This window comes from Sylvia atricapilla, chromosome Z (genome assembly GCF_009819655.1).
Source record: "Sylvia atricapilla isolate bSylAtr1 chromosome Z, bSylAtr1.pri, whole genome shotgun sequence".
Lineage (NCBI taxonomy): Eukaryota > Metazoa > Chordata > Aves > Passeriformes > Sylviidae > Sylvia > Sylvia atricapilla.
Window position 1 is genome coordinate 6380560 of NC_089174.1, and position 15970 is coordinate 6396529.

General features: G+C 41.1%; 1 protein-coding gene across 5 annotated transcripts in view; it reads left to right on the forward strand.

The window, feature by feature from the left end:
* The window catches only part of BRWD3 (bromodomain and WD repeat domain containing 3), a 49766-nt gene that overhangs the window by 5582 nt on the left and 28214 nt on the right, over positions 1–15970 (forward strand). For 4 of the 5 annotated variants that reach the window (XM_066339422.1, XM_066339421.1, XM_066339423.1 and 1 more), the window contains 7 exons: positions 2906–3056; positions 5108–5206; positions 11135–11295; positions 12295–12516; positions 13864–13964; positions 14606–14676; positions 15529–15629. In XM_066339422.1, the coding sequence (XP_066195519.1) occupies positions 2906–3056; positions 5108–5206; positions 11135–11295; positions 12295–12516; positions 13864–13964; positions 14606–14676; positions 15529–15629 (906 nt within the window). Of the gene's footprint in view, positions 1–2905; positions 3057–5107; positions 5207–11134; positions 11296–12294; positions 12517–13863; positions 13965–14605; positions 14677–15528; positions 15630–15970 lie in introns of those variants that run through there. The other variant, XM_066339425.1, reaches the window with a different exon arrangement.

Consider the following 15970-nt stretch of genomic DNA (forward strand, 5'->3'; position numbering starts at 1 on the left):
GTTTTTTAAAAAGAGGAGATTTTAAAAAAATAATAGATTGGCTTCACTTAATCCTTCACTTTTTGGATCCATTGTACCTGTGTGGTTACTGTGTCAGAGAACTCACCTGGTTCTATGGCATTCTTGTGCTCTCATATTTTAACTTTTGTAGGATCTTTCACATCCTAAGGCAACAAAATATTTATTTTTTTTTATGATTTACCCCAAGATGCAACATTTGTTCTCACTTAGCTTGTTTTCAGCTCTGCATTATTTTAGCATGCATGTTTTGGGCCTGTATTACTCATCTCTAATTTTTTTCCAATTTTCTGAAATATTTTCTCATTATATTCTAAAATGTTTTCTAATATATTTGAGGAGCTGATAATATCCTTGCTGCTGTTTCATTTTGCCACGTGGGATTTGGACGAGCACAGACTAAGAGGTGTAGCTGTACCTTTGCCTTTTTCCATCCCTCTTTTAAGGAAAATCTGATCTGGGAAACATTGGTTTTTTCAGCTGGATGTTTGCAACTTCGTGTTCTAGAAAAATACTTAAAATCCATTTATAGCTCTCTCACACAGAGGTGAAAGGAAGAATTTTTGATTCAAGTTCTTCTGGGAACCTGAAAACAGAATTACTTGTTTAGCTCTGGGCTGTGATTTAAGCATTTTTTCTGGAAGTTATTATGGAAAAAAATCACCAGGAGAATTCACTGCTCTTGCTGCCTGCCTATGGAGCTGCTTGTTATTAACAGCAGTGTTAATATTCAGATTAAGGGCTGCATATTTGAGGCGGTTGTGGGTTGTAGAAACATGGAAATGTGTAGAGAAAGAAGTGTGATGAGGGAATGCTGTCGGGCCCCAAGTGTGTCAGTGTTTACTCTTTGCTGTTCCCTATAAAACTGTGCCTTCATCTTCTAGCCACCAAGTCCTTTTCCATTGTGGAGTGAGTTAGGACTGCTTGTGGAACACCTTGGGCTCTGTGTTGGCAGTGGGATATTTGCTGCCAGCAAATTCAGCACCTTCCAAAGCATGGAATGTGGTGAAACTCCCAAACCCCCTCCAGGGTGAACAGGGGAGTGTTTGCTCTGCTGCCCTGGGAAAATAGTTTGGATTTTTTACATTTCCAGAGAGAATGATATGGTTTGGGTCCTTTTCGTGCTCTGAAAGTAAAATTTCAGAGCTTCTAGGTTGGTCTTTTTTGATCTTTTAATCTTAAAATTGATACAGCACTGTGTATTGGCAAATGGTGACTGAGGGGCTTGTTACTGGTTATCAGAGATGGAAATAAAAATTTCATACTCATATTTTACTTAACTGCAGATTCTCTCTCTATAACTTCCCTTTCAGACCCTTTCAGAAATCTTACAGACTGAAGGGAGGCTGGTGCAGCATCATGAAATATTTTGCAGCATGAACACATTTACAGTGTTTCAGGAATGAGTCAGAATGAGTGGCAAATACCAAACTTTGGATTATCCTTTTCTCTCATTTCAACTTCTGTTATATCCCATCATTTACAGTGAAAGAGAATTCATGCTCATACTTCACTGGCTGTAGCACTGGGGGAAAAAAGCTGAAAAAGGGGATAAAAAGCTAAAATGACTGGAGAAACTTGTCAGTGCAGGAGAGCATTCATTGGGTCGTTCCTTGATGCTCACTCACAGGATGAAAAGTCTTGGAATGAGAACATGGTAATGCACTCATCGGGTTTCTCATTCCTGCACTGAAAAAATGATGATTTTGCATCTTTAGAATCATCATGATTGATGAGATGATTCTTTAACCAGCAGTGACTGAGGGATGAGTAGAGAGAGGAGCCTGTCTCTTCTCCAAGAGTTTCATTCACATTGAAAGAGGTTTTTCATCAGAATTAGTTAATGGATCCTTTGTATATTTAATTGGATAAATTTCCCCTTTTTTTTGGTTTAAAATCTGAATTATGGGACAGTGTTGGTCCTGCTCATGGTGTAGTGGTGACATTATCCAGCCCTGCCTGACTGTGCTGGGTCCTGTAGCTCCACTACTGTTGCCCAATTGGAATGAAAAAATTCCCAACGACGTGTCCTAATAATCTGCTTGATGACACAGTTGAGTGAACAATGTTTTGGCAGCAGGGCTGAGGGAATTACAGACCTTCTTCTCCTTCCTGATGCCTGGCACTCCCTCCGGTGTACTGGGGCAGGGAGTTGGGCACATCCCTGGGATCTGGGTAGGCAGGAGGCTGTTGATCCATGAAAAGAGGTACATGGAGCTGTGTGTCCTGTGTCAAAGGAGCTCTGATGGGCAGCTTTTCCTGCCAGTTTGTAAATACAGGAGTCAGGCAATGAAGGACATTCTGGATAATCGGCACAATTTATTTGTTGTTTGAACAGACTCTCAGAAAAACTGTTGTCACTCTGTAGAAAACAGCCTCTGTCCAAAGGGAAAAATAAAGGATGTTTTCCCAGCGTGACAAAATTGGAGCCTAAACGTGTGGGTCGTAAAGATACCTACTCCCAGGAGCTGGAAAGTGGAGGCTGAGTACTGACTTTAGGGTAATGTTTAAGGGTTTTAGGTAATTTTTAAGGTTTTTGTTCTTTTGCAAATGTACTTCATGCAGTGATGTCAATGGAAGGGTGTTTTAGTTAACCAAAAAGTAGTAAGAGAATTAACTGAAAGGTAAAAAAAGCTTAAAAAAGTTTTTCGAGCCGAGCACTGCTCTGGGGATTTTTGTTTCATATTAAGGGATATCCTAAATTTACAATTAAGCTATTACAACATGAAATTTTTGGTGTGGCTTTTGCAACACGCCACATCACTTTGAAATGCAGTATAATTTTGAGGGGATTTTCGTAACTTTACGTATGAATATGAAGCAAAGTACTACCAGTAGAAGGAAAAATAAACCAGTTTTCAAATGTCTATGTTGTTTGTGTGTTTAGGTGGCTGTCAATGCACACATCCCTCCAGATTATCTTCTTAGGATCTGTGAGAGACTTGGACCCCTCTTAGACAAGGAAATCCCCCAGAGTGTCCTGGGGGTGCAGACTTTGCTGGGTGTTGGGCGCCAGTCTCTCCTGAGGGCAGCAAAAGGTAAGATTCTCATTTATCTGGGCTTGAATTCTATTTCAATGATTACCCCCCTTTTGTTGCCATTCCTGTTGGGATATCTGTGTGTTTGCATGAGCCCTGGTTTGTCTCCTGCTCTTGCCAGTTTTTTTCTTCCTAAAATGCAGTTGTTGCTGGCCCCTGTTGGATATATTTTCTTGGGTTGAAAATACCATTTTAAGTAATTCTTGCCTACAGTTGCCTGATCTTGTTACTTCCTCTGCCTCCTTCCCCAGTGTGTTGGTGTTTGTGTAAGTGATGTGAATGGGATTAGGGGGTTGATGTGTCTGAAAAATGCCATTTTTTCCATATACATTTACACACATCTGTGCCTACAGTCACTGAGATGAGCTGTTTTTCAGCCTGTTTTTTTCCATTCTTTTACTTCCTGGCTGTGCAGACACAGGACAGGGTGGTGGCATTTGGGGCAGCATTTAGGGAGTAGGAGAAGGCCAGGCTGATTCTTCAGTGACAATTCCTGCTTGTCCTTGCTTCAAGTTAATTTGAAAGCCCCCATTCCTTTAATGAAGAGAGCACCAGTCCTTTTCCCTTTGAAAAACTCTCTCTGCTGGAGAGAATGATCTTGAGAGCAGTTTTGTGTTAGAACTAAAGAGATCTGAGAGCCATCTGCTATTGAAGTGATTCCTCCTTCCCTCCTCACTCCATGCCCCTGTCACTTCCTCCCTGCAGGAGCCAGAACTTCCTTGAGCCTGTGATGTGCTGATTCAGAGAGCTGAAATGTTGCAAAATTTGTTGCAGTGAATTAAATGAGCTGGTGGAAAAGGATCACAGGGCTGGAGGTGACACAGGGGGAGGAGCATCATCCTGGGAGAGGAGGAGGGATGGCAGAGCAGGACCTTCCTGTTTTGGTGGCAGTTGAACACTTAATTCCCTGCATCCTGTCAAGTCACACCGTGATGCTGACAAGCATCTGCTGATCCATTGGCTATCTCCTAGAGTGATGAGCTGTTCCCAAACACATTGCCCTACAGAGTTTTGGGACTGAGTTTTGTTTTGCCTGTGCTTTGCTGTAATTAGGTGCAGAGATTCAGGTTTGCAGAGAAACATTCCTTCGTTTCACACTCAGTTTGCAGCTTAGAAGCATACAGCAGCAAAATGTAAAGCAAAAATAAACATTTTTCTGCAGGGGAACAGAAGGTTTTAGGTGGATGGATCTATTTTAGGAAGTCTGAGTGCTGTTTTTAATGAGTATCATTTAATACCCTGTGCAGCAGTTTGGGGTTTAATCAGAAGGTGCTCTCAGGAGTCTCTGAGTCACCTCAGCTTGTGCACTTTGCGTTCAGAGACCAACATGGTGCTACACAAATCCACCAACCTGCGGCACTGTCCTTCTGTTTCAGCACTTACTCACCGTGGAAGCTCATTTCTCTCCCTCCAGATGGCCAGAAATGGAAGAAATCCAGGTCTAATTTCTGAGGCACTTTGAACAGTCTCAGAAAAATCACCATTGTTCTAGAGAGGAGCCTCTCTGAGGCCAATTGGCAGCAGAACGCTGGAGAGCCTTTAAAGAGAACAGTCTTCACTTTAAAACAATGATTTTTTGGGGGGGAGTGGGGTGCAAAGGACAATCTGAAAGGAGGGCACATTGCCACTTATTGCAGGAAAACAGATTTATTGGAAAAAACCCGCACTTCTCTCACTTTTAGGCAGAAAAATGTGAATTCTCAAATGTGCAGTTCCTAAGCAGAGGTGCTTTAAGTGTTGGCATTGCAGAAGGAAAACACAGCAGAATTCACATTTGGCCCTCAATATAAAGTGCACCCATTTTTTGAATTCACTTTTTCTCTCCACGGATTTTGAGTCAATAATCACCCAAATTAAGCAAAAATAAGTTGAAGCAGTTTACAGTGACACTGCTGAGGGACTGGAAATCAGAGTCGCAATCTTTAAATGAGGAATCTGACAAACCGTTTAATGAGACAAACCTTTTTCTGGGCTGTTGTGAGTGGTGCTTGATCTCTTGATTATTGAATGTATTGATTATTTCTTGTCCCTTGTCACTCTTGCTGGTGCAGACTTCAGACACACACTATGGAAAGGATCTGCATTTGCAGCTCTGCACAGGGGCCGACCCCCCGAACTCCCGGTGAACTACGGGAAACCACCAAATGTGGGTGAGTCTGGGAGTCCATAAAATGTTCTTTTCTCCTCTCTGTATTTATTCCTGTCCCACAGAAAGTTCCTCTCGCTGACTAAAACAGTATTCTGGGTTTGCATTAATGTTTCCTCTGACATTTCATGATGAATTAGTTTAAAATAGGTCTCTCCCTGACAGTAGGATAATTTTTGTGTTATTCAGGCCTGGATTTTCCACAGTGTGTGTAGCCATGTTTTGCATGGTTGTTTGGAGGGCAATGGGCATTTTTTTTATGATATGCCTCCATAATACGTACATGTGGCTGTAAGATTGGGTGGGCATGTTCACAGGAGCATGGAATCTTGGAATCATCATGGAATCTTAGCCAGAACAAAGTGTTTGGCTCCCAGGGAACTTTTTTGACTCAAGAATTCCTTTTAGTTGGATTGTGACAGAAAACAGACTGCTTGCAACATCCCTCTCCAAAAAGGAAATAATCACCAAAGCAGCATTTGTGTTCCTTCAGCCTCAGTTGTCCACACAATTAGATAAAGAGCTTGTATAAAACTCAGAGATATATGTGAGCTCTCAGCTTACATCTCATCACAGAGCTGCTCTGTTTTATATAAACTCAAGTGCTTGCCTTGTATGGTTTGAACTTTCATTAACTGTTTTTATAGCAAAAGAAAAAAATTGATTCTTGCAGGCATAAAAGTAAATGCTGGTTTATTTCTTTTTAGGGTATTTTATCTCCGTTTGTGCAAATGGATACATTTTCCTGGTTTGTCAGGGAGTCCTTTTACATGTGGTTCCTCCCTCTCTTTGGAGAAGCAGAGATAGTGCTGGCAGTTTTCTGTTTCTACCCTATCTGTGTATTTATTATTTTAGACTGGTTCTGCAGGTACTTTACTGTGAGCAGTTGTGCTGATGGATTACTAATAGTCTGAATTGTAGATTTATTGCACATAGCTCCTCTGGTTGTATTTCTGCACGAATTCTTGGATCAATTCTTTCATCAGACAGGGTGTTTTTGGAATATGTGGTGTTATTAATGAGGCATCCTGGCAGATTGGACTTCAGCATTTGTCATGCTTTCATGGCAAAGGGCTGTGGTGCTTGCTTGGTAACTGTTTAATGAAGTAAAGAACAGAATAGTTTTTTGTTTGGGTGTTTTCCTAATTCTATTTTTTTTTTTAAGAAATGCAGAGTTATTATATGGAAAAGGGTCTTTCATAGCCAGGAAGTAGTTTTTTTAAGTATTGAGTCCTGGAAGAATACAGTCCTTGGTGTAGCTACATAAACTGCTAAGAGAGGAAAATGTGCATAAATACTAAAATAAGGATTTGACTTCAGGTAGGAGTTTGATTTTGGGATTCCTTGTTAATCCTGAAGAGGAAGTCAGAAAATTCTGTGTCTGTTCGTGCCAAGTGGGTGTTTTTTCCTGGGGAGTGGTGTTAGCCAGAGATGCTGCAGTGTGTATGTCTTAAGTATAAGGTGAAGAAGTGTGCCTGACCCCTCTGGTATTTTGGCATAACCGTGAATTCCCACACTGTGCTGGCTCAGGCAGATGGACTTTTCTGGAATTACTTGCTGAAGGAATTGGACTTAAATAAAAGATACCCATTAGTGTGTATCCAGGAGTGAGGTGAGTGTGTAAGTACCTGTGCAAAGTGATAAATAAAGTATAGAATGAGCAGACAGGAGTATTCTCACATCATTTCCCTTCCAGTGGTAAGGATTTAAGCTTTCCACCAAATGCTGAGAGAATGGGATCACTGATGGTCCAACTGGGATAAACAGGGAGGGCCCAGCTGCAAGAGTTGGGAGTTGCAGTGGTTGCCTTTCCATGTGGTTGGGATGAGACCTTGTGGTCCGTACTCCAAAATAAAAGGTCCTGCACAGTGGAACTGGAGAGGGAAATCCATGTTGCCTTTTCCCAGCGTGTCTGTGCAGAGCTGGGAATCTTCTGGCTGGGGAGTTTCTGGGAAAGTGCTGAGCTATGGGAAGTCATTCCCGGGGATGTGGTGATCTGCTGGAGGGGGACAGGGCGGGAAAGCACTGGCAGAGCTTCCTGCTGCCAACAGGATGACATGGAGGAGGAGAGTCTGCTCGAGCCTTTCAGGGCAGCTTTTGTGGTAGTGGAACTTTTAGGGCTCCCTTTGTGCTCTTCCAGACAGAAAGTGGAAAGACTGGTCATGCAGTACCTCAGGACTGGGAGTGATTCCCCTTTGATAAACCTGCTTTTGATGCTACTTCGATTTTGTCAGGGCTTTTTTTTTATTGCAGGCAGCTCAGAGCAGGTCAGAAAGAAGGTTGTTTTCACTCTTTAAGAGCTGCTCTGACCTGAGGACGAAAATCTTTCTGTGGGAAGCTGTTGTTAGTGAAAACAACACAAAATTTGGAAGCAGGAGGTTTTTAGTGGAGTCTCAGTGAACAAGCATTTCAGCTGGGTGGAAATTCACAGTCAAGGTGATCCAGCTACCTTGAGTCTGCCAAAGAGCAGTGCTGGGATGAGGTCAGGAATCGATGGTGGTTCGTGCTGGAAATGAGTTCCATGAGATCAGCAGCTCCCAGAGCTGGAACACACTGTGCTTTCACTGCTCTTCCTGGGTCCAGGATCTTTGTGGCCACACAGCCACTCTCTGAGAAGGTGGTTTCCATGTGGGAGCCAATTGTGTTTGTTTCCTGGCATTCCTGTGAAATCCTGGCCTGTGTCTCTCCCATGAGTGGTACCCAGTCCCTGCTCGGATTTGTGATGAGACCAAAATCTAGGTCCTCATTACAAAGTCACAATGCTTCTTGCAGAAGGTAAAACAGTCTGATAGGAGCTTATCACCCCTGAGAAACTAATTTTAAAATAAACATTTGCACCGGTTCCCCATTTTCTAATTTTCCTTGCTAAAGGTGGATTGAGACAAGGGTTTTTAGGGAGAGCAGGAATTCCAGCTGGTGCTGCTTAGTGACTGCCTCACTGAAATGCTTGAACTCCTTCTGAGGCTGTGATTTAACTTTGAAGTCTGGGCTGTCTGATGGTTGTTTTTTAAATCTAGCTTTCACTGGTGGGTTGTTGTTGCTGGTTTTGGGGCTTATCTTTCCTAGGTGAGCTTTCTAGCAATGGTTTTTGCATTGTGCTGTTACCTATAGTAGAATGTGAGGTAAATTGTGATTTAGGAATTGCTGTTGTCAGCTTATGTGACTTGAATTAAGCACTGCAATTTTCCTCAAGGTGTGGCCTTCCAGGACCAAGAACTGTGGGAAAGAAAGAGAAAAATGCCTGTATTTTACAGGTTGGTAGTTGGAGGAGCTGAGATGGCCCTTCAGTGTTGGGACAAAATTAACTTTTCTTATCAAGAAGGCTGGATCTCCTCCCTTTATGTGGGAAATAACTGTCTTGAAAGATTTTCCTGGCAGGGAATAGTGAGGGGGTGGACTTGGCAGCTCTTACATCCAGTGTGGCATGAAATACATCAGTTAATGAGATAGGTTAGTAAAATTTTTTGGGGTTACTAAGTTGCTATTTCTCTATGTGGGAATTGTTGTTGGGTTTTAGCGCTTTGGGGCCTTATGAGGACAATAACTTCATTGTTCTGTAGAAAGGAAACTTCACAGGGATTTTTGTCATGTGGGGGTAATTCCCTATTTAGATATTGCGTATTAATCTTCCTAAAAATACAGGAATGGAGAATGTTTGGTTTGTTCCTTTGAAGTAGTGATAGGATTTTTTTGTCCAAAGATGCTGTTGCCTTAATAAAGTTGTTGCTCCTCATGGCTCAACAATAGTTTTGGATGTCTCTGATTGAAGCATTTCATAAACAGGGCTTTTTATTTGGTAATTATCCATGGGAGATGGAGGAGTTTTGTCCCCATTGTGCAAATAGGGAAATAAAGACAGAAAAAAAATTAGTTTCATATCCGCTGAAGCTGAACTGATTGCAAGGCTGGGAATCGACCGGAAAAGTGAAGTGCCAAAACTGTGGGATTTTGGTGCCTTTTGGTGCTTCCTTCATGGGATTTACAATAAGCAGCAGTGGTAAATGTTCAGAACGGGGGGACACAGAAAATACTGTGGTTATTAGGAATATTTTGACATGAGAGTGTATCTTTTTGATTCACACAGTTCTTTGTGTGGTTAAAAAAATATGCAAAGCCGTCTGAAATTCCTTACAGGCAGATACACTGTTATTATCTATTTAAATATATAAATATATATGTATTGAAATGCTTGAAGCCTTGAAAGGCACAGCAGAATCACCATGTTACTGAATGACTCCACATCTCTGTTGGCACACAGGGTGGGGGAAAGGGAGGTGTAATCTTTTTAAGAATTCAGCTTTTAAGCTGTCATGCTTAAAGAGTAAATAAAATAATGTGTAGGCAAAGCTGAGGTACCTTGTAGAGCATTTATCACTGTGGGATCTCTGTGTTAGACATAGGAAAAAGAGTTTAAAATTTCAGTTTTACTTTGCTCAGGGAGACAGTTTTGTTTAACAGCCCTGTATAATATCAGGTATCACTTGAATTGTAGGTAGGTAGTAAATTAATTTGCTGTAGTGTGTTTTGCTTTTTAGTATTGCTGAATGTGTGTTTTTACATGCAAAGCAAATATTGACTGAAGGTGAGGTTATGCTGGAGCCTGATGGCTTTTGCAAGCATCTTTTATGCAGCTTTTTTCTCCCTCATGTGTGATGTTCCAATTGCGTTGAGTGATTAAAAATAATCCGCATTTCAGAGCCCAAAACTGAGAGGCAAAAATGCTTTCTTTAAAGCTGGAAACGATTTATTTTCCTTGCTTGTGTGTAAATACTTCAGTGGTATCACTTTACATAAGGAGTTATGCGTTAGGAACCCTTTGAAAGGTCACTTCTTGACTTTGTAGATTAATTTTTTAACGTACTCCGTGATCTTTTTTTGTGTAGATTGGCAGCATTACCATGAGACAATTAAGAAATGGCTTGAGTTTTTCACTAGACTTTTAAGCTAAAGGAGTGAGAGGCACTAAAGAGCTTCGTGGGGTTCTTGTGAAGCCCAGCCCACATCAAGGTGCAGGGGAAGATAAGGAGTTGCTCCAGGGGATCTGCTATCACAGGGACTCCACAAACCCACCAGCACAGCTCTGTTAGATCCTCAAGTGCCACAGAAAAACCCTCTCAAAACTTTCAAATCCAAAGTTCAAGTGCTGTGAGTGAGGATAGGCTAGGGAAAACAGTAATAGGATTGGTGAAATTAAATACCCCCAAATGGTCTCAAATTGTGCATCCAAGGGCTTTTTTACAGCGTGGGTTTGTGGATTTAGGTTTTAGGCTGTTCTTGGCTATGGAAATAGGAAGGAGTTTGTTGTTGCAGTCTTTTCTCCTACCTGCCATTGTGCCACTGTGAGTTTTCCATCAGTGCCACCTATTTTTTTGTTCTTCAATTCCTTTGCCATGGGAATGCAAGGATGTGGAAGTCGTTTGACCTTCACATTGGATCTGAAGCCATTCCAATGAAAGATTTTTGTCACTTTTTATGTCTTCTTTGATCACAAAAAAGCACTTAAAATAAACTATTATTGTATTCTTTTTATAATTGATGTTAGTAACATGCAATTTCCTAATTTCCTTTCTTCCTTCAAAGATTTTTCTTAAAGATTTTCCGTGTCTGTGTAGGATAAATATATCTGTTACCTGTTCGTGAATTAACATTGGAATAACTCCCAGTTGTGGTGGTAACTTTTCATTCTGCTTTCATTTTTGGTGAGGAAGCAGTTGCAGCCTGTGGTGGGTATTGAAAGGCTCCATCAGAAGTGGAATTTCTTTTTATAACACTGCACAGAATGTTCTGATAAGGTGGAAGAGGTTCAGATTTATTACTGATTCTAATCATAAAGTTGTTAAGAAATACCATATTTGATTTAATATTTATTTACTCTGAGTTCCGGACAAAATTCATGTCCCACTCTTCTTTTTGCTTCTTTTTTCTCTCCCAGTTCACATTCTTTCTGCCAGGCAATTAACTGGATGTGGGCGTTTCAGCCACTTGTTCCCAACATCCACCTACCAACACATGAAGATGCACAAGAGGATTTTGGGGCACCTCTCTTCTGTTTATTGCATAGCCTTTGATCGCAGTGGGAGGAGGATTTTTACAGTAAGTTTAAAATTCGGACCTTTTTCTTCTCAAAGATTGCTTTGTTTGGTTTGATTTCTTTCTTTCTTGAGTCCATCAACAGCCTCTTAGTCACTGATTGAGATGCAGATATGACTTTGTTCAGCTGCAGGTTGCTTTTCTACTAAATTTACTTAACTGAGTTTGTAGTGTGTCAGTAAATCTGTGACAATTTTTTAAGTTATTCTCCAGAATGCCGTGACATCCATTTCTTTGGTGATGCCCTTGCTTTTTGCTGGGCGTATTTAAAATTCAACAGATTTTTCAAATGAATGTTGCATTTTTAGCTGTTAATGTTAATCCCTACACATGGAGTGACAGGACAAGGGGGAATGGGTTCCCAGTGCCAGAGGGGAGAGGGTTAGGTGGGATATTGGGAAGAAATCCTTCTCTATGAGGGTGGTGAGGCCCTGGCACAAGGTGCCCAAAGAAGCTGTGACTGCCCCATCCCTGAAGCCAGGTTGAATTTCGCTTGGTGCAACCTGGGATAATGGAAGATGTCCCTGTCTTCCAAATAGATCCCTTTCCAACATCAACCATTCTGTGATTCCATGATTCTCTTTTATCAGATTGAAATCCTTGTCTCCATAAGATGATCCCCAGACTCCACAGTTCATAGAACCATAGCATCCCAGAGTGGTTTGGATGGGATGGAATATTTCAGTCATCCAGCCCCACCCCTGCCACAGGCAGGGACCCATTCCACTATCCTAGGGTGCTCCAAGCCCCATCCAGGCTGGCCTTGGGCACCTCCAGGGATCCAGGGGTAGCTACAGCTTCTTTGGACACCTATGCCATGCCCTCACCAACCTCACAGGGAAGAATTTCTTCCTAAAATTAGGTCTCTGTGGAATCCCACTGAGTTGTTCTGTCAGTTCCTGGGTGTTGGGATCCCTGTCCATCTGCGATGATCCGTGTGTGACTTGCACAGAATGTGTCCCGTATTCTCTGTAACCTTTGGGAATTCCTGTGGAATTCCAGGGGTCAGATGACTGTTTGGTGAAGATCTGGGCCACAGATGACGGGCGCCTGCTGTCCACCCTGCGGGGCCACTCAGCTGAGATCTCAGACATGGCTGTCAACTACGAGAACACGCTGCTGGCCGCGGGCAGCTGTGACAAGGTGGTCAGGGTGTGGTGCCTCAGGACCTGTGCCCCCCTCGCTGTCCTGCAGGGCCACTCAGCTTCCATCACTTCCATACAGGTAAGGACTGATGGGGTTTTCCTCTAAACCCTTGAAGGAGAGCAGTAGTAAGAGCTGTGGCGGTCAAGGATAAAAGTTTGTCTATGATTTGTCCTAGCTCAAGGGTGTTTCTCCTGGCTGACTCAATCCTATGCTGCCCGGGGGATCATCCTCTTGCTTCCACATGCTTTTAGCTGTGTCATCCCACTGGAGCTTCCTTAGATCTAGAAAATGGGGGATCTGATGCTCTTTTAGAGCAGCAGTATCTCCTTGGCTCAGTTCGCTGATGTGTTTGGCATCTTTGGTGGTGCTCCTGGCACAGCACCTGACACAACACTCTTGTGTTCACAGGGAGTATTTTTTCAGAAGGATCAGTCAAAATTCCTTACTCCCCATTTCTTGTTTCCTTGTTATCTTCATTTGTAGCTTAAAAAGCTGTTGTGGATGTTGTAGCAAATGCAGATTTTCTTAAAAAAAACCCCCTCACAACTGCCAGGCAGAAACCCTCCAAAAAACAAAATTCCAGGATAAAAAAGACAATCCCTGCAATTTGGCAGGTGGTGCACATAGAGGGGAGAGTGAGTGGGGCTGTTTGGCTCAGAATCCCTCCCTCCTGGAGTGGAGCTGTCTTGGATTCAGCACGGGCTTCTGCATCGTGCCAGTATTCTCCAGGAGTCTCATTTCTCCCCATCTTCCCTACACTTCCAATTTTGTCTGATTTCAGCCACGTTAAGGTGATTGTGTTAGAACTGATTTTCCAACCTGGCTTTATAGCTGGTGTATTATTTGTTTACATGTGTATAGATAAATCTCTATGTGTTTCTCTCAAGCTCTTTGATAATTCAGAATATAATCAGTCACTGCTTCTTGAGGAAGCAGTGCTGGATTCCTTTATCAAATTACCAGGTAGCCTGAGGATTAAAGGTATTGCTGCAGTTATGAAATTAAGAATAAAAAGCTTTCCCACTCCTTAGAGAGGTGTAGGAAGATAGAGGAGAAGGAATCCTGCTGTGCAGCTGTTCTTCATTTGGCTTGGATGCAGGAATAGTTGTATTTGCCATGTTTGATGCAGTTCTGTCCTAGAAGGAACTATTTCCTCATGGTTTTGCTGCATTTACAGGGTCTGGGCATGTTTCATTTCTCCAATTTCTTTTGTGTGGTAAAAACAAAGAATTCCTAACAAAAATGTAGGTGTTCTCCATTTCCTCAGCTTTATTTCTATGGAAGTTCAGGTTCTGTGCTTACCCCTGCTCTCTATACTCCTGGGGAGAAACTAATATGTAGTGACAAACATTCTTGTCAACAAGTTTCCACCGTGAAAGAAGAGAAAATAGGAGCTGGTTTAATTGTTACAACTTTTATTTTTAGTTCTCTCCAGCAAGGAAAGGAACAACTCGATACCTCACTTCCACTGGTGCCGACGGAACAATCTGTTTCTGGCAGTGGCATGCGAACACCATGAAATTCAAGTGAGACTGTTTAGATAATTACAATCATTTGAATTCAAGGAGGAATTTATTTTTAATTTTGGCATGGAGAAGGATGCTGAGATAATGAAATAAGGCGTTTTCTTATTCAGTAAACTTGTGTGTGGGGCAGGAGCATTTTGGGATTCCATGGCGTTGGAGCCCAAAGGAGAGGCAGAGATTGGAGTTGTTACTTGTGAGGATTGTGCTTTGCAAGCCAAAGTTGTGGAAGAAATTCTAGCTTTTACATTCAGGATTAAATGCCTGTCCAAAATGTACAGGAGGAAGAATTAATTTGCTTTTAATCAGAAGAATGTACATATGTAGATGTCATCAAACCCATGTTTTATTAGGAGGAAATGCTATTGGATTAGTGGTTTGGCAAGGTCTGTTTTAAACAGATTTAAATTGGCAAGGATAATGATAAATCAGTTAAATAATATTCTCAGTTCAGAGAATTGTTATTTTCTTACTAAACTAAGGAAGAAAATTCCTAAAATGAAAAATAAATTCCAGCAAACTCTAGGTGAGAATTATAAAACTAAGAGATTTTAGACAAGCTTGACCTCAGCCTGCTGAGCTGCAGGGAACTTTTTGTGTTGAATAAAGAGGGAAAAAATAAAAATATTGTGTTTTGCATGTAGGGATCGTCCTGTGAAGTTTGCAGAGAGATCCAGGCCTGGTGTTCAGATCTCCTGCTCATCTTTCAGTTCTGGTACGTGTCCAGCATCAGCTGTTTCATGAGTTTGGGGCTTTGGTCGCAATTCTGTTACTTCTCTTTCAGTACAAATAGTGTTAAATCCTTTTTCAGTTAATTTTATCTCTTTCAAAATGTGATTATTGGAAATATTCCCTGCAAAGTGTCTGCCTCAAGCTGCTCTTTCTCTTTTTCTTATCATTTAAGCTAAAAATATCTTGACCACTTCCAAGACTTTCAGTCTCATGTTTTGCACCTCTGAGATATTTCTCTGTAACATTCTTTTAAGACTTTACTGTGTAAAGTTTTTGAGTGAAAAGTTGTGGAAATCCTCTGTCAAAGATTACACTTTTGCTAATCTTCCAAATTTGTCTGAATTCTAAGAGTATCAATTCAGTGTTTTGGAAGATCTCAGCTTTGGAAAACCTCCTTTGCAGCTTTGAATAAGCAAAAATATGATTTTTACAAAGAAAATTATGTAATTACTCATTAAATTTGATTTTTGAAATTGAGAATTTTGTAGAGCCATATTACTTTTTTAAAGCCAGATATCCTGAATTAACTAAGTCTATTTCAATGCAATAAACCATACAGTAGTGTCCTTTTTGAAAAATATTATAAAGGAACAATAAAATACCTTAGTCACTGCATCCAAACTCAGCAATAATTTCTCTGATGTGTGTCAAGTAGATACTGAAACTGAATTTAAATATTTTATTTGACATTTACCTGTTTACATTGAAAGTTCCTGTTTCAAACTAATTCTGAAATTTAAAACTAATGCTGAGAATTCTGAAATTAAAATAAATGAAGTTAAATTAAGTTTTTCTTTGGATGACTTTTCTTCTCACAGAGAATTCTGTGTTTTAGGTGGCATGTTCATTGCAACAGGAAGTACTGACCACGTGATAAGAATTTATTATTTGGGCTCAGAATCTCCAGAGAAAATGGCTGAGCTGGAATCTCACACGGTAAGAGACAAAGCCAAAAGGAAATCTCTGCCCCCCAACCTTTTCCTCATTTCAGTAACTTAATTCCTGTACATCCTATTTTTTTATTTACTGTTTAGAATTTGTTTGGCTTTCAACACTGTGGTATTTAAATGCCTGGAAATTTGTGGCATGTTTATTTTTAAATCCCTCTGAGGCAAGAGGTGTGTGTAAAGTAGGCTTTATGTATTTCATTCCCCCAGAAAACTGAGGGACCAGGTGATTTTCCCTTATTCTTGAAAAAAGCCTGTGTTCAAATGAGGAATTAAAACAGTTTTAATGCACAGTGTCATTTTTTCCAATAAACTTGCTGTTGAATGTTT